Source organism: Pezoporus occidentalis, unplaced genomic scaffold, assembly GCF_034315485.1.
Source record: "Pezoporus occidentalis ecotype Australia unplaced genomic scaffold, CSIRO_AGI_Poc_V1 ctg67, whole genome shotgun sequence".
NCBI classification, from domain to species: domain Eukaryota; kingdom Metazoa; phylum Chordata; class Aves; order Psittaciformes; family Psittacidae; genus Pezoporus; species Pezoporus occidentalis.
Genome location: NW_026916019.1, coordinates 334,853 through 352,915, shown reverse-complemented (window position 1 = coordinate 352,915; position 18,063 = coordinate 334,853). Strand labels below are relative to the sequence as shown.

Here is an 18,063-nt window from a genome sequence, read left to right as displayed (position 1 = left end):
TATTTTTTTTCCACGGGTTGAGCTGGCTTTGGACTAATTAAAAAGCTCCCTCAGTGTTCTAGGGCAAACTAAGACACACAACAATTTTCCCATGTATTCAAACTGCTGTCCTATTTTTAATGAGTTATGGACTCTTGCATGAGAGCAGACAATTGCACACAAGTTTAATATAGAGGTCATCCTTCTATTTAAATTAAAGGCAAACAGCTATACTTTAAAGAGAACATAAAAAACTAAATAAAATTGATGATGAGTTATGATTCTCTTGAGAATAAAAAGCCAAAGTATGCAAGTGTGACTTTCATATTTTTTAAAGATAAGGATCTTATGAGCATCTGTTCTATCTCAAGGTGTTATCTAGCCAACTAAACAAAAATATTCAGGTATCTTCTTTTTCTTTTCAGGAATTAGAAGAATCAATAAGAACAAAAGAAAAAGAAGTTGAAAGTGTAGAACAGAGTGGTCTTTCTTTGATACAGAACAAGAAGGAAGAAGTCTCTTCTGCTGTTATGAAAACACTGCAAGAAATTAACCATTCCTGGGCCAATTTGGAACACATGGTAAAAGAATCATCAAGGGGCAGATTACAATGCCAGAAGCAGGCCGTGGAGGAGAGGGAGAAATAGCAGTTTGCAGATAGTAGCCTGCTTCTGTATTATAAGTGGAGATTTGAATTGTGTCCCTGTTTCCATCCATCCCCAAATTTGTGTGCACACTTCACATAAGATGGGTATAATGTTTCCTATTCCAAGGATGCTTTTAATTCTAGCAATGAAAGCTTTTTAGATGATTCCTGACATTTACTGGAAAGGTATCAAATAATCTGTAAAGATCTGCCCTTTCCAGCACACAGGTGCTTTCTTGTTCCTGCTTTGGACTGAAGTAGAATGAACTTTATATATTCTCATTCCCTGCCATCCTGACTTTATAAAATCAAGCAGAACTTTATGCTGTACCTAGCATAAGCCGAGCTGATGGTTGTGCAAAATCTTCGTTCTGCAACAGGTCTAGGATTGGGCATGTAGATCAAGTAGCCTCTGAGATCAAAGGGAAGGAAATAATTTGAACAAACCCCAAATATCTTGAGTGATTTTAATTTACTTTTTTTTTTTCCTTCCTCCCTCCTCCCAGGTTAGCCAGCTGAAGATATTGTTGCAGTCTGTTCTTGATCAGTGGAGCATTTACAAAGTGGTTTATGAAGAATTGAATAGTTACTTGACAGAAGCCAGATATTCTTTGTCCCGTTTTTATCTTCTTACCGGTTCTTTGGAAGCTGTGAAAGTCCAAGTTGATAACCTTCAGGTAAGAAGAATACCATGGCTCTCAACATACTAAGGATTCAAGGACTAATTTTGTCTTTATCGCATAGATGCAGAGAACTATGCATTTTGGTTCATAAGAAATTAACCAAACAAAATGTACCAGTATGTACAGACATACTGGCACATTAAAATCATGTGACATTAAGAAAACACAGTATCAAATAGTATTATCAAATTATCAAATAGTCATTTTCTGCATTTTTCATTTTGCAAAAAAATAAAATGGTGATGGTTGTTTTCTTTCTAATCACCATTAAAAGTTTCTAACTCTGCTTCATCAGGCTTCTGAGCTATGGGTGCATATTGAGATCACATTTTGACACCCTGCACCCTTGTGGTAACAGTAGATTGAAGATCAAAGAAAATAATTTTCTAAAAGCTGAGATACTCAGAAGCTCAGTGATTTTCCACTGTCAGAAAATAAATTATTAAAAATATGAAAAGTATTGTTCTATTAGGCAGGATAGCTTTTTATTTCAAATAAAGTTTTTGTCTTTGGAATCAAAAATATTTTTTCAAACATTTCCAGATGCTGAAATTAACAGCAAGTTGTTTTGTTAGTATTTGCTGGCAAATACAAGTTTACATCATCATTCACATATTTTGTGTGACTTGAAATCCAGACGTATATAAAGCTCAAATTCCCTAATTGTGAGTGGCACTTTTCAAACCCAGATTTAAAGAACATCCGTTAATGCCCTTTACAGCCACTCTTCTAGGTTGTCATTTTTTATGCGTCAGAGGAGGAGTCAGTAAAAAAATAGGTACAGAAAATTACTTTTTTTGCTTATTGAGATTCTAACTAAACAGTTTAGTTGGGTTGAGATTTGCTAGGCTGTTCAAACCGTAATAATATGCACAAAAATACTTAACGTTAAAAACCCTTATTGAAAGAATAAAGGCTTTTTATGCTGCTACTTTTTTCATCTTGTTCTAAACAGGATAATTTTATTTCATTTATTTTCTTCCACCAGCTAAGTTTTTATTTCTGAGTCAGTTGAATGCGCTTACTCCTGTGCAAGATGACCCATCTCTGGAAGTGTTCAAGACCAGCTTGGATGGGGCTCTGAGCAACCTGGTCTAGTGGGAGGTGTCCCTGCCCACAGCAGGGGGTTTGAACTAGATTATCTTTATGGTCCCCTCCAACCCAAACCATTCTATGATTTAGTGAAGAGTACCTGTTTAGAATACAATTTTTACAATTTTTTTCTCTTGTGAAAATATTAGATTAAAATTTACTCTTTCCCACTATATCTTGATATTGAATCAAATGAATCTCACAATAGTATTTATATTAAACAACATTCTGTTCAGGTGAAGCATTCATAAAATCAAGTTTTGTATTCATAATCTATATGATATAATTGATACATACTATTTTGAAATATTTCTACATCATACAGTTATAATACCTCATATTTTATGGTGGTTTTTTTGAGGGTTTGTTTTTTTTTTTTTTTTACTATTTTATCTGTTTTAGAGCCTACAAGATGAATTGGAAAAGCAAGAAAGTAGCTTACAAAAATTTGGTTCTGTGACCAACCAGTTGTTGAAAGACTGTCAATCACCAGTGACTGAAACACTTACCAACACTTTGAAAGAAGTGAATATGAGGTAGAAAATGTCTGTTTGTTGAACTTTACTTTTCATGGTAAATTGGCATTTATCCATTGACCCGTATTTATATAATATCTATTTTGGGTTTTTTTTGTTTGTTTGTTTGTTTTTCTGTTTGGGAGCTTGTGGGGACAGCTGGGGTTATTCCTTTTGCCAAGGGCTGAAGCAGTACCATCCCATTTACTACAAAAATAAATGAAACAGTATTTTCTTCAGCAAAGCAATTGGACAGCACTGTCAGTAGTTTTGCTCCATGAATGGCTGACAACTAAGATGCATAAATACTGTGCTGGAAAATAACACTTCACTTAAAATTCAAGAGTCCTGTCTGAAAAATTCATTTGCCCTGCATGCTTCAGGTTCCCCAGTTTTTGGGTTGCTCTTTCTAGTTGTAGGAAGAGCCTGGTAGTCAAGAAGTCTAAGCCTTCACCAGTAGGTTGGCAAACAGCTTTTTCAACTTTGAATCCAGGCCAGAACCACTATAAGGGTTTACTCAGAGAATCTATGGAAAGACAGAATCCAAAACCAAAAACTGCTTTGGTGGAAAATGATTTTTTTTATTATTATTTTTTTTTAAAAAAACACAATCATGGCAGAATTTTTTAATTTGTGGTTCATCCTGCACTGGAATCTGGAAGTGGAAGGAGGGATTATTCACCACATTTTAAAAAGATACTGTGGGATTTAACAGTTTCAAAGATGGCTGATGGAATTTTCACATCACCATTTTTATCATATAGTTGAAAAATAATGTGATTTCCTTTAGTAAGGAAATTGCACAACATATTTGAGAAAGTACATGTTTCTGGTTGCCATTAGAGCCAAGAATTCAAGAGGGGTTTAGATATTTAATTGCGTAAAAAAATACAAAAAGTTTTAATAAGTCTGGGAGTTTTTTAAAAGGGAGTTGCACAGAGCTTTATGACTTTAAATACTTTTGTCAGGGCTTGGGAGGGAATTGTAGCAGAATAAATGGTTTCTTGTTTATACCTGTCCTGGCTTGTTGGGCCTTTGCAGGAATCTGGTACTTGCCATTCATGGCCAGTCGTGGATGAACCAAAGTATGCTAAGTAGAAATAACTGGATGTTCACTTCAAAAAGTGCACTCCAGCTCTGTCTGACCTCAATCATCAATATACAGCATCCAATATACAGCATCCAAGATGTTGCACAGATCAGACCTGCTCTAACAGGTCAGAAGAGACTGTCAATGTATTTCTGGGATTCCTTCCCTCTCTCAGAATGTCTGGATCTTGATTATTAGCAAATTTCTTAAAATCGAGAAGACCATAGTGAACAGTAGAGAGGAAGAGGGACAACAATAGTTCTTGGGACTCTTAGGCTTCAGTCATTCATCCAATCTCTTCACTAGGTGGAACAACCTTCTGCAAGAGATTGCAGAGCGACTGCGTGCCAGTAAGGGCCTCCTTCAGCTATGGCAGAGGTACAAGGACTGTTACCAGCAGTGCTCCTCCGCAGTTCGTCAGCGGGAAGACCAGACCAATGAACTCTTGAAGACTGCCACCAGCAAAGACATTGCCGACGATGAGGTTACTGCCTGGATTCAGGACTGCAATGTATGTTCAGTTGAGCTTTGCAGTTTTTCACAGCTCTGTGGACTAAAAATACAAGAGGCTCTCCATTACTAAACTTAGCGTATTGGAAACTTGCATATGAACACATTTCTTTTTACTGATGTGTCTCAGGCACAGGAGCTTTACATCTGTTAACCCAGATATCATGAGTTTCTCACACTTTCCATGTGATTCCTCCATATTTCTTTTGTTGTTGTTTCAGAAGCTTGTATTTGAAGTCGTATCTCTGGAGAAGGTGGATAAATTATATAATTTGGTTCAGTTTTAAGTCTCTACCTGTCAAAGGAATTCTTGCTTAGGAAAATATTTCTACTAAATCTATTGAGTTCCTTGTAACAGAAACACAAGATCCTTTGATTGTATTCCCACCAGACTAGGCTGTTCATTTTTTCTGAATGAAAAGTATGTTCTGGGGATGCCTTTATCCTTCCTTATGGAAAGATACTATTCACTCTGAAACCTTGAGATTCTTTCTTTTTCAAGACTGTATCTCAAGACAGCAGGATAGTTTACCTGCTATCTATGATTTCGTTTTGGTTCTTTTGATTTTAAATTACTGTTCAGCGTCAGCAACAAGAGCATTGAAATGTCAGTTGTCTCACTGTAAGCAAAACAATTGCAAGGAGAAAAATTAACACCTTAATAAGTGTTTCAGGCATAGTCATCTGGACTGGCTATTCAAATTGTTTACCTTTAATGAAATAATTTCCTGATGGCCCATTATTTAGCTGTTATGTTAGGCCATTTACAAAAGTTATTTTTTCATTTCTCTTGGTAATTCATAGCTGAAAAAAACAGGAAGTCTAGTCAGACATGAATCAGCCCGCAGTGAGGGCTGCCACTGCTTAGGACCAGCATGTCAGTGGATTCAAAAGGTTTGTTTCAACAAGTATTGCCTCATCAGTAACTCAGGCTTTCTCAAATGTAGGTAAACAGTCACTTCTTTTTGTTCCTCTGTGCACAGGTACTTCGACATATTTTTTTATTCTGCATAATATTTCCCTTTGATACAGAGTGTGAGTGGACACTTTGGTATTGAAATACAGTAGCAAATACAAGTTTTTCATATAGTGGTGGAGTTTGGCCATTTAATTGCTCCTTTAAATCAGAGGGAGGATGACATTTGCAGAATGTCAGGTTAACTATTTGTATCTTTATTCAATGTGTGGCCTCAGGATGTGCTTACAGATTTGAAGACAGCACAGGAGTCACTGGTTGTTCTTCAAGAGCTGGGAGAGGAGCTAAAAAGCCAGGTGGAAGCTTCAGCAGCAGCAGCTATACAGTCTGATCATCTTTCTCTGAACCAGAATCTGTCAACCCTAGAACAAGCTCTCCGCAAACAACAGGCTGTACTTCAGGTATGCAGAGAGTGTTTTCAGTCCTCAAATCTGATCATCCTGTGGTACCTGAAAACACATAAATTAGCTAAAACTGGATGGAAAGACAGTGGTGTTACCTGTTCACCAGCATTTCCTAGACTTCCCTGGAAGTCAAAAAGCAGAAAATACGCTCAAAAATATGCTGAGCGTATAAAATATGCTCGAGTCCACTACAGAAACCTTGTAAGAATGTCCAGATTCTGGGAAGATAATAGCACTCATGGAGGAAAGCACCTGTCTCAAATGCCAAGAGCACCATGCTTTCAGTGTGCAGCAGTTGTGCTAACATCTGTATCCACAGCTACTGCTCCCCTAAAGAGAAGCTCTCTTTCCAGCTAGTTCTTTAGCAGTAAAACAAATGAGGGATTCTGAATAATTCTGGTGTAGTATTGATTTTTACAATTCCTGTTAATGTCGGTGCCTGGATTGACATCTACCATTTGTGTCAAAACCTAATGAGTAGATGTTGCTAATTGCTTGTGTCACGAGTGACTAGAGCAAAAAAGCAAAAAATGAACTGTCAGAATGTGTTCTATAGGAAGGTATATGGGTGAGAAGGCAACAAAGGTAGTGGCTTCTCTTTGGGTGACAGAGGATTTATCCAGGAAATACAGCATGGTGTAGAACGTGCTTATAGCATCACTTGTGAGGAGAAAAAGCATAAGAGAAGTTTTTGATTTCAAATTGCAATAATAGCAGCTAACGGTTCTCTCTGCTGACAATAAATTAAGCAGTAGTTAGTTCATAAAAAGAAGTTAAAGGAGGTTATCTATTTCAAGACAAGGAGATACTTATGCAATTTGTAGAAGTGTTATCTTTTTGCAGTGATCCAAAGTCCTCTAAGTTAAAAATAAAACAAACAATAATTCCATGGTCTGTGAGCAAAGCTGCAGTCACAATTGCTTCTAGCCTATACAGCTGTTTGCAAATCTATAGTGAGAATAACTGGAGTGTAGTATCAATTTGGAGGCTATGTGGCCAAAGTTCTTAAACTGTGGGTCCTTTTCTATTCAAGGCTGGAGTGCTGGACTATCAAACCTTTGCCAAGAACCTACAAGTCCTTGAGGCCTGGATAACAGAAGCAGAGGAAATATTAAAAGAGCAAGATCCTAGTCACTCATCTGATCTCTCAGCAATACAGAGGAGAATGGAGGAACTCAAGGTGACCAATACATGCAGAATACTGATTTGATTTCCTTTTTTTAATTCTGTTAGCCTGGCTATTTTTAGTACAGGGTATGCGCAAATATCATACATGCATTCTGTATATATTAAAGGGCTGTCGCTTATGCAAAGTGTTAAGACTGAGAACTTAGAAGTTTGGTGGCAACCAAAGAATGGTTGTCAATGTTACTTTACCCCGAGTAAAGAAGAAAAGAAGAAAACTGTTTAGAATAAAATGAATATAAATTCAAAATGGGAACGGCTATTTTAGCAGGTTTTTGAGATTTCCTTTATCTTCTTTTTTTTCCTCAACTTTTTTTTTTTTTATTTCTGTAATTTCTGTCTCACTGGTATTTAGTTTAGGGATGAAGTTGTCCATTTCTTCATATCTTGATAAACTGGAGAAACTTTTGTACTGTGTACCGTGTAATCTCCATTTGCACTCTTCCACTCTTTATTTTGTGGGGTTTCTTTTTCACCTCCTCTTCTTTCAGAGGCTCTGACAGGAAGTTGATTAACATTGCCATCTAGGCTACTTTTGTCACTTTAATCTCCATTATTTTTCTATCAGGATTAAGTATGCATATAATTTCACTTTGGGCATGCTGAAACCCAGGACATTTTCCTAATGTAGTGGATTGGATATTTCTGTACTGCAAAACAAAAACCGAAAAATAAAGAGTTGAGTAAGTTCAATGGGAATTTGCCAGCCTAACATTCAGGAAGGAAAACATTCAAACAAGGAAAAAGGCTTGCTTTTTTGACATAAACATATGGCTTCAAACTATGCAAAACTAGCCTACGTTTGCATCTCTGAGGGGAAAATCCCCAGCTTAGCAAAACACTCCAGTGCAATTTCAGTTTATTTCTCTGTGTGCATTTAAGCATGAGCATGAGTCTTCTGGTCTGGGATCAGAGGCTGAAAACTGGAAATGCGTTTCTCTGGCATAGGGATTGCTTGCCACTTGGTGGCAGCCAAGGCCATTCCAAATTTAACTGAGTGCTTGTTCATAATTTCGCAGTCTGTGAACATGCTGGTTATCACTTTTATTGTCTGTTACAGAGTCAGATGTTGAAATTCAGCAGCATGGCCCCAGATTTGGACCGTCTTAATGAGCTGGGTTACAGGCTTCCTCTGAATGATAAAGAAATCAAAAGAATGCAGAATCTGAACAGACATTGGTCGCAGATCTCCTCTCAGACTACGGAGAGATTCAGGTTGGAACAGTTAAAGGTTATTGTATAGTTTTCTTAGATTACAACAGCTAGAAAGTACACCTTTTGCAGAATATATGAAATGTTTCAGATATTTCGTTAACCAAAGTTCTGTTTCTGGGGTGTACTTGCAAGTAAAGAGTGAAACCAGTGAGCTGAGATGTTGATTTTGCCATAAATCAACAGAATTTGAAATAAGGCAGACTGCTACTTTTCAAGGGTGTGACTAAATAAATTTAACGAGATAGCTGAGTGGGAAAAGTGTTACCATCTGATTCGTACTTCTGCTGGAAAAGTTATTGTGAGACAACACGGTGTGTGATAGGAGGAGACTTTACATGAATCTGTCTGTCTTTCAGTAAGCTGCAGTCTTTCTTGCTGCGGCAGCAGACCTTCCTGGAGAAATGTGAGACTTGGATGGATTTATTAGTTCAGACTGAGCAAAAGCTGGCAGCAGAGATTTCAGGAAACTACCAGAGCCTTTTAGAGCAACAGAGGGCACATGAGGCAAGTGATCAAGTGTATTTATACATAACTACAAGATATACTATTTATACCTAAATGGAATGCACATTCTTTTGTGGAGTAATATAATAGTACACCTTGAATTGAATTACATTTGCCTGCACCATCTGAGGATATCTTAACTTAAAAACAGAAGAATGTAAACATGTCAATAATATCCAGTTTGGGGAGGACTTGAGTATGTGTCTGCATTTGTGTATAATGTATAAGTATGCCTATGAGTGCTTTTCCCTTACATTTAGCCTGCCTCACATTGCTTTGTACCAAGGAAATGAAAGTTTTTATTGGTCTTCTCATAAAGCCTAACTATTCTCATACACTTTGGCCCTTTGTCTTCAGTCCTAACTGGATAAAAATCTGTGTTCTTTCATTTTATTCTAATTTTATTTGTTATTAAAATTCCAACATGTACAGCATCTGAAGTGCATTTTTGAGGAAGACTTTTCTGTCAAACACTGAGTTATATAACTCACTATGGGGCCTCCATTTGGTAACATTTCCTTGGAGAGAAAATTGATTCAGTCCTCACTGTGTGCTGGAGTTATTTGGTTTTTCTTAACAAATGAACTAGCCCAGCTTTTGCTGCAAGGAAAAACTGATTCAGAGTTTTTACTAGAGGATGCCTTTATGATTCTTCTGTGAAGTCAAGTGATGCACATTTTCTCCACCCATATTGCTGCTGCCAAGAATTCTGGTAAAGATCAAGCAAGACAAGTCAATTTTCATACCAAAGCTCCCATGTGGCCACAGGAGTTTCAGTTCCCACAACTTTTTCAGTTGACCTACAGATAAACTCAGGCCAGGCCATAGGGAGAGCCATGTCCTTCCCCCTCCTTGCCTTACATTTCACAGCATACTGTTTGAATTAATGTCCGACGCGGAAAATAATTCACAACCATTTTTGCTTGCTTTAGTATACATTCACTTTAGCATTTAACTGTCTTTGCTTTCACAAATGTTATAAACTTTATTTCCTTTCAGTGCTGCTAGCATTAACTGGACAGTGTCTGCAAGTTGAGACATGCCATGTATTTGAGATTTGAATGAAATAATTACTCAGTGGATAATTACCTACTGTTGTTGCATTCAGTCATGTCTATATTTTTTTTAAAGGGGTTAGCAGCAGTCATTCCGCATTCAATTGTCGTGAGATCTCAGCTTAATTCTCTCTTGAAACCTTGATCTCAGCATGTAGCTCTGAGGAGTGTTACTCAGGCATATTGTTTTTAAATAAAGCTTTTTTGCATTTTATGTAATCTAAATTTCTTCAGTACTCAGTGTTCTTTGCAATGCCTCCTAGTAGTCATGAAGAATTTTCTTCCCACTCCTCACAGCTGAAAGGGCCAAATCTAAACTTCTTGAGATGAATTTCCAGGTTCTTTTGTGTTGTATTTTTCAAGATAATGAGATAATAACTCTTTTTCCACATGTGCTATTGGAATGGATATTGACATTGTCTCCAGCTCTGTTAACCACCTTTCCACTGCCGACTCATAATTTTGCTGATGTTTATACAAAAGGAAACCCAGCTACCTCAGTGGCCTTATGTAGAAGTAACTTGCCACTGAAATTCACAAACCAGCAATATGGAGGTGGTGCCTTTTTCAAATATCATGCAGTAACACTGGCATCTGCGTCAGATAAGTCTCTCAAGATGATCTCACAGTCTTTCTAGTGAAATTCTCCAGATTTTTGCAAGCCGACATTGTGTGTTCCAGCACCTGCCCTCCTTTTCTTCTTCTTTGAATTTCCATTTCTGTGTTTCATCCTGATCTACGTATAAGAATAAATTGGGGTGGCAAGTGGTCCCACATAATGGGGTATGCCTCTTAAGTACAGTGTACATGCGGGAGAGCAAGTGGATGTTGACAGAAATCTCTCTGCTTTTGGGTAGGGTTTGAATACCTCCACTCTAAGCAGAGTTCCTTATCCTTGACAATCTTCTTTTCACCCATCCTATTCAAGAAATACTAAAATTGTTGCTTTTGAGGATTTGGTGGGGGTTTTTGTTTGTTTTTGCTTTCATTTGGGTTTTGGGGTTTGATTTTGTTTTGCTTCAGCTTTTTATTTTTTTACCAGTTGTGTTCTGTTCAGTCTCAGTCTGTCGACAGAGCTAGTGGATGTTGTTGTCTTCTGGTCTTCATCCGTGCTCCCTAACTTGACAGAAATAGATGTGTCAGGAAGTACAATTTCTTCCTTCTTGCTTAGCTTTCTGAAATTCTCAGCCCCACAGTATTGTGGTTTTGCTCATGAAATAACAGAGCAATTAGTTTTCCTCTAGTTCAGGCTCAGTCATTCATAAAAGCCAAGGTATTCAAAGAATACTGTCAAGTATTTCTGCAAGGAAATTAGGCAACATTATTTCTTTCTAGTGGAGAATTTATGACCTGGGCAACATTTTCAAAATTAACTCAGTGATTCAGAGAGGCAAAATTCCATTTGAAAAATTAGTCTGTCATCTAGAAGTCCTTAACTACATACAGTGTGCTTGAGGAATTTAATTGGGCGGGTGGCGATGGGTATTATTTTGCTGGCAGTTGCAGATGCAGGGATAGGTACATCACAAGCTGGTGGAAAGACAAGTAAGAAGAGTGTAATCTCAATTTGTGCAATAGTGGCTCTTAGTTCAGGCAAGGGTAAACTTCTGTCAACTGCAAACACCATCCCTTACAAAAGAAAAAAAAATCCCAAGCTTCATACCAGTATTCTTTCTTGTTTATTCTCTCTGAAAACCTTTTGAACACGGAGGCGATCTATTCCTGAGCTGATGCCTGGTTATATGGTCATGGACATAAGGTTCCTGAACAACCTTATCTAGAGACAGGGTCCATTACTAAAAGTAAATATGTTTTTAAAAGTAAATTTAAGCAGTATTTAAGTCATGCCTGTCTAAGTAGTACTTAGGTATTTTTTATCTTAAGTAATATTTAGGTAATAAGGGAGTATTAGAAGTATTGTGAAAATTTATTGTGACTGATGGGGAAAATTGGAAAATAAATTGGAAAAATTGGAAGAAGCAGAAAAGTGATTTTTAGCTTCTATACATGGCTGACCATTTCTATGTCATTTCAAGTTCTGTTGGCAGTGTAAAATTGTATTCAAAGTTTGTGTAATACTATCACACAAAATCTGTGCATAAATTCAATTTAACAAGGCAAATGACTGTAAAGTTCTTAAACATGTCAAAAAATAAGAAGTGCCCTTTCTGTCCATGCAGTTAATGCCCTATCTGAATTTTGTTGTAGTGCAAATCACACAATTTTATTTAGAGAATAAAACATATCTTCTGTTGATATATTAGCTTTTTAATAGTTTTAATTTAAATCTCAAGGAACTAATAATAATTATTAGAACTGGCAAGTAACTCCACAAGTTATATTTTTAAATGTTTCTATTGAAGTTTGTGACAAAACTCCCACTGAATTAATCTGAAATAAGAGTAAATACCTGGAATTTTATTTTTTTTTTTAGCATTGCGTGGTTTGATTGAATTCAATTATAAAATCTTGGGTTTGAATTATGATGTGAAATCTTGTTTTAACATTCTTGTCTCCTGCACGACAGCTATTCCAGGCAGAGATGTTCAGCCGCCAGCAGATTTTGCATTCAATTATCTCTGATGGGCAGCACCTTTTAGAACAAGGACAGGTGGATGACAGGTAAACATTCCTGTTCTGTTACTTCCCCTGGTTATGTGAAGTAATACTTAGACTAGTGGGAGACCTCCAAACAGAGAAGGTAGCAGATATCAGTGTTAAGATCATGCTCTACTGAAATAGAATTTACTATAGCTGTGGTTAAGCTATTAATTAACGAGTTCTTAAATAAGACAGTGTTCTGTAGAATGCTATGGGTTATGTGAATGTGGCATTTGGGAATACAACAGCTTTGAGGCTGCTTCTCTGACAAAGATTTGGCTTGGATTATCAAGCACATTACACATGTCTATTTTGATGTACTTTCAAAATGTTACTTTCACCAAAGGAGCCTGCAGTAACAGATTTAGTGAGTTACACATGATTTATCTAGCTGGGGATTTCCCTCTATCAACAGGATTACCTACTGCCATTTCAGAAGACCTGCAGCCTGAATGTGATGGAATAGGAATGCATTGCTGAGATGTTATTTTAGACAGTTACGATCAAATTGATGAAACTCAGTGAAACACTAGTGGCTTCACACTTGTGCATATGCATTGAATTTGCTAAGGGTATCATGGTCCTAATATAAGATGAGCTGTTCATTGGGATGTGAGAATTTTGTTAATGCTGTGTGTATCTTTTGCCTTGAACTGAGGCATAAGATCTTACGCTTTGAACTGAGTAGTAAATCTGGGGATGAATTGTGCAATCTTCATTATTTAGTATGAATTTGGCTAATCCAAACTGACAAAATCTGTAGGTTTTCTTTATATATTTCTGGGGAGAAGGTAGAAGAGTTTTGGATATTAAAGGTTTGATTTTTTTTTTTTTTTTAAGGTCTCAATAATTGAAACCTTTTGGTTCTCCCAGTACATGCAGTGTGAAGTTCTCATCCTCAGTCAGCTCTCATGAGACTTCAGTACTTTTCTCCTGGTGTTTCATAACAGCCAGAAAACATCTTCCCTTTCCCTTCAGTTTATTTTATTAAAAAATAGACCAAAGTATGAAGATTACTATGTATCTTTATCTGTTTATATTAGGGATGAATTTAATCTGAAGCTGACTCTTTTAAGTAATCAATGGCAAGGAGTAATTCGCCGGGTACAGCAGAGGAGGGGGATCATTGACAGCCAGATTCACCAGTGGCAACGCTATAGGGAAATGGCAGAGAAGCTGCGCAAGTGGCTGGTGGAAATATCCTGTCAGCCTGTGAGTGGACTACGCAATGTTCCTATCCCATTGCAGCAAGCCAGAGCGCTACTGGATGAAGTGCAGGTATGTCCTGTGTGTTTGAAGAAAGAGGAAAAAAAATCCCCACCTTCTTTACAGCCTTCATAATTTAAAAAATTCTTTTAAATGTATTTGATTAAAACTATCTGCTTTGCAGAAAGTAATGTTGGATGTTAGTTCTTCTTTGGAACTGTAAGTTGGAGTTCACAAAGAACATGAAGACCTTACTGGACCCTCTCGCTTGAGGCTTATTTGTTTCTGGTTTTGCTTTGTAGCTAATGTCACACTGAAACTGTCTTGAAAAAAAAAAGTGATGTCCTGTTTGAGGAATATGTTCTACCTAATCAAAAAGGATACCTTGAGCATCATAAATACATGTGAGATTAACAATATCTGTTTAGCACCTTGGTGTCTTCAAGTTTTTTGGCTGGATGGTACATATGATAATAATGCTTATAAGAATAATAGCCTTTAGAGGAACTGTTTCTCTTTAAGAGCAATTGAGATACTGATATTGCTGGGCAGAAATAAGTCTTTCATATCTTTATCTTTTTAGAAATTTTCTAAAGGTCTGCTGCAGGTTAGGGTAAAGCATTTGGGCAGTAGCTCCTGATTAAGCCAAGGTATGCAATCTTTTAAAGTATGGGCTTGAGAAGGAATTATACTGAATTCCTAATTATAATTAAAATGAAATAAAAATACTTTCTCTAAAAGTTTTAAGTTTAAAATAATTAAAGTGGCAGAAAACTGTTAATATTTTCAGCTTAAAGAGAAAGTTCTCCTAAGGCAGCAAGGGAGTTACATCCTCACTGTGGAAGCTGGGAAGCAGCTGCTGCTCTCTGCGGACAGCGAAGCTGAGGCAGCCCTGCAGACAGAGCTTACTGAAATTCAGGAGCGCTGGAAGATAGCTAGCACCCAACTGGAGCAACAAAAGAAACAACTTGCCTTACTACTGAAAGTAAGTGTGTAATTTCTTCTGTACTTCAGCAAGTTCATGTTTTCTCACTCTAAGTCCTGATGAAGAAAAGTATTCTCAAGGAATAAGCACACATCCAGGAATTGCACATACACTACACAAATTCACAATTTCTTTTCACCACCTCTGAAACCAGGAGTGGTAGTACTTCATAGCAGGCTTGTATATTGGTTGAAACCTTTTAAATTAATATTTCCAGAACTCCACCAATAAGAGATAATTCTACCAGTCCTATTTTCAACACAGAGCAAAAATATGTTTTATTTTGCACAGTGATGATTAATTTTTGTAGATACTTGAAATTGGGTTTGCATGGCCAGGTTTTGGTAGTGGCAGTCTACAGGGGTGTCTTCTTTGAGAACCTTCCAGAAGTTTCCCCATGTCCAATAGAGCCAGTGCCAGACATCTCCAAGACAGAGCTACTACAGACCAAGGCTGAGCCCATCAGCAATGGTGGTAGCACCTCTGAGATAATACATTTTTTAAAAAGAGGCAGGGGGAGAAATCTGTGCTACATCAACTGCAGCTAGAGAAAGCAATGAGAATATGTGAGAGCAAGAGCCCAAAGGAAGCCATGACCCCATGGGAAGCCCACACTGGAGCAGGCTTCTGGTAGGACCTGTGGCCCTGTGGAAGGGGGAGCCCACACTGGAGCAGGTTTGCTGGCAGGACTTGTGACCCTGTGGCGGAGCCACACTGGAGCACTCTGTGCCTGAAGGATGCACCCGTGGAAGGGACTCACACTGGAGCAGTCTGTGGCTGAATGATGCGCCCGTGGAAGGGACTTACACTGGAGCAGTCTGTGGCTGAAGGGCTGCACTCTTGGAAGGGACTCACACAGGAAGAGTTCATATAGAACTGCAGCCTGTGGGAAGGACTCGCATTGGAGAGGTTGGTGGAGGACTGTCTCCTGAGAGGGACCCCATGCTGGAGCAAGGGAAGAGTGTGAGGAGTCCTTCCCCTGAGGAGGAAGGATCATCAGAAACAGCGTGTGATGAACTGACCAGAACCCCCATTCCCTGACATCCTGTGCCACTGTGGGCAGGGGAGATAGAGAAAATCAGGAGTAGAGTTAAGCCCAGGAAGAAGAGAGGGGCAGGGGAAAGGTATTTTAAAATTTGGTTTTATTTCTCATTATCCTACTCTGATTTGCTTGGTAATAAATTAAACTAATTTCCCCAAGTTAAGTCCATTTTGCCCATTACAATAATTAGTCAGTGATCTTTCCCTTATCTTGACCCATGAGACTTTTGTGATATTTTCTCTCTCCTCTTTAGCTGAGGGAGGGGGGAGTGATAGAGTGGCTTTGATAGGCACCTGGCATCCAGCTGGGGTTGACCCACCACAGTACTGTGTTGAAAATTAGACCTGCCTTATTCCTTCTACATGTCAGTGTTAAGATCTATCTAGCAATGTAGTAGTCTGTGTTTCCTTCCAGTGGTTTGAGTATTTACTAGTTTAGACAAAATTCTGGGATCTTGGAGAAGGGAGACCTGAACTTTGTTTTGATGTAAGCAATGTCCAGAATGTGTGCAATCTTCACTATAAGTACTAAGGATGATAGGCTGGAATTTAAATTTGGTCTGTTTGGTTTTCCGTGTTACTCATTCTAGAGAGGATAATGAAAATTGGACTTGCATGTGTTAATAGAATAAGACAAGTGCTTTTAGAGTAGTTTCAATGGTCTGATAGAATTACAGAACTATGAACACTAGGTTTGTTTGTAAATAGCAAGAATCAAGCAGTGCAAGAAAATAAAATATTATTTTGGAAAAGTTCAGGTAAGTAAATTTTTCTTCCTCTTTCAAGCTTTGTTCATCATACCTTGGCTTCTAATGGTGGAATTATGTCAGGATGTTTTAGCCATGAAAGCTGTTACCTAGAGAGACTGAAGTTTCTGTAGTGTTATGTCTAAATGAAAATATGAAACTTAATGATTGAAGATGAGAAAGTAGGTAAATTACCACACAAATTGCATAAATCATCTCACAGATAGCAAGTCTTCATTACATTATGCTATCTTGGTTGTAAACACATGGCAGTTTGTTGGTCTTCTGGCCAAACTGGAAGCACAAGTGTATATTCTAGAAAGGTATGTGTTGAATTAAGAATATCACAGACTATTGTCATGTAAGGTCGTACTACTTATTAAGGAGAGAAGAAAGAAGACACTAAAGAGAGGTTTTTTGCAAGACTTGTGATTTGTAATTCTCTATCCTGAAGATGATCATGAAATACTGGCATAGATATGGAAAGGAGGGGAGGAGAGAAAGGCAGTGGTAGAAGGAGAATATCTTGAAACAGAAGACTAAGAGAAACAAGTTCTATATTTTCTGGTATCACACAGCTGACGTTCTTTTTGGGTTGATGGGTTTTTGAGAGACCTTTCTGTCTGTGAGTACCTTTTTAATAGGCTTTAACATCCAGGTGAGGCATGCAAAACTTGGCAAATGATTGGTATGGTTTGATTGCATTGGACACATTAAAAATTTTGGAAAGTATACAAACACTAAAGCTGGGTGCAGCTGCTGGAATCATTATTTTGAGGAGATACTGCGCACTTCAGTCTGACCTCAATTTACAGTATTCCAAGCCATTTCTCTTTTCTGAATGCACCTGAATGGAGCTTTTGTCAAATAACAGCGACATGTTAAATACAGGCATTCCAGAAAGGAAGTGGAAAATAGTTTTGGCAGGGAGAGGCTTTTCTGAAAGAATGGAGTTGGATCTAGATAACATTGTAATAACGAGGTATTGGCTTGTGCATTTCTTCTAGCAGAAGCCTGCACACAAAAGAAATTGATGATTGTACGCATGACTCAAGCTCTGAGACTATGAGTATTATTTAGAGGGGGGATTTCAGGGCATGTTGTTGTTATGAAAAAGTTTTCACCATTGAGTGGTTAGTTAGGCAAATCAACTGATATAAGTGTAATCCAGATCTGAATGGAAATCTAATAAACGTTCTGCCTTCAGGACTGGGAAAAATCTGAAAAGGGCATAGCAGACTCCCTGGAGAAGCTAAGATCATTCAAAAAAAAGCTTTCTCAGCCTTTACCAGAACACCATGATGAGTTGCATGCAGAGCAGATTCGTTGCAAGGTAAAGCGCTTGTTTTCTGTTGACTGTTGTCTTATCTTTGCCTGCCTTTGTGCAGTAACCTCTTCTATTGTTAATAGGCTTCCCATTAGTGATGTGCAAATCAGTCAGCCATCCCTGTAACAGAAACTATCCCTGTAATATTTGGTCATCATAATACCTGAATGATCTCACTATAATGTGAATCCCTCAGGTTAAATATAGATCTGCTCAAAGTGAAAGACCAGGGTCAGAAAAGTAGTGTAGAAGCACTAACTACTGATGTGTTTTCACTACAGAAATTCTAACCAAAAATATAAA

General features: G+C 37.8%; 1 protein-coding gene across 16 annotated transcripts in view; it reads left to right on the top strand.

The window, feature by feature from the left end:
- The window catches only part of SYNE1 (spectrin repeat containing nuclear envelope protein 1), a 291,558-nt gene that overhangs the window by 232,384 nt on the left and 41,111 nt on the right, over window positions 1-18,063 (top strand). For all 16 annotated transcript variants that reach the window (XM_062640759.1, XM_062640758.1, XM_062640756.1 and 13 more), the window contains 12 exons: window positions 405-560; window positions 1,132-1,302; window positions 2,803-2,936; window positions 4,312-4,516; window positions 5,710-5,892; window positions 6,929-7,075; window positions 8,141-8,295; window positions 8,652-8,799; window positions 12,382-12,476; window positions 13,499-13,733; window positions 14,452-14,646; window positions 17,641-17,766. In XM_062640759.1, the coding sequence (XP_062496743.1) occupies window positions 405-560; window positions 1,132-1,302; window positions 2,803-2,936; window positions 4,312-4,516; window positions 5,710-5,892; window positions 6,929-7,075; window positions 8,141-8,295; window positions 8,652-8,799; window positions 12,382-12,476; window positions 13,499-13,733; window positions 14,452-14,646; window positions 17,641-17,766 (1,950 nt within the window). The remainder of the gene's footprint in view (window positions 1-404; window positions 561-1,131; window positions 1,303-2,802; window positions 2,937-4,311; window positions 4,517-5,709; window positions 5,893-6,928; window positions 7,076-8,140; window positions 8,296-8,651; window positions 8,800-12,381; window positions 12,477-13,498; window positions 13,734-14,451; window positions 14,647-17,640; window positions 17,767-18,063) is intronic.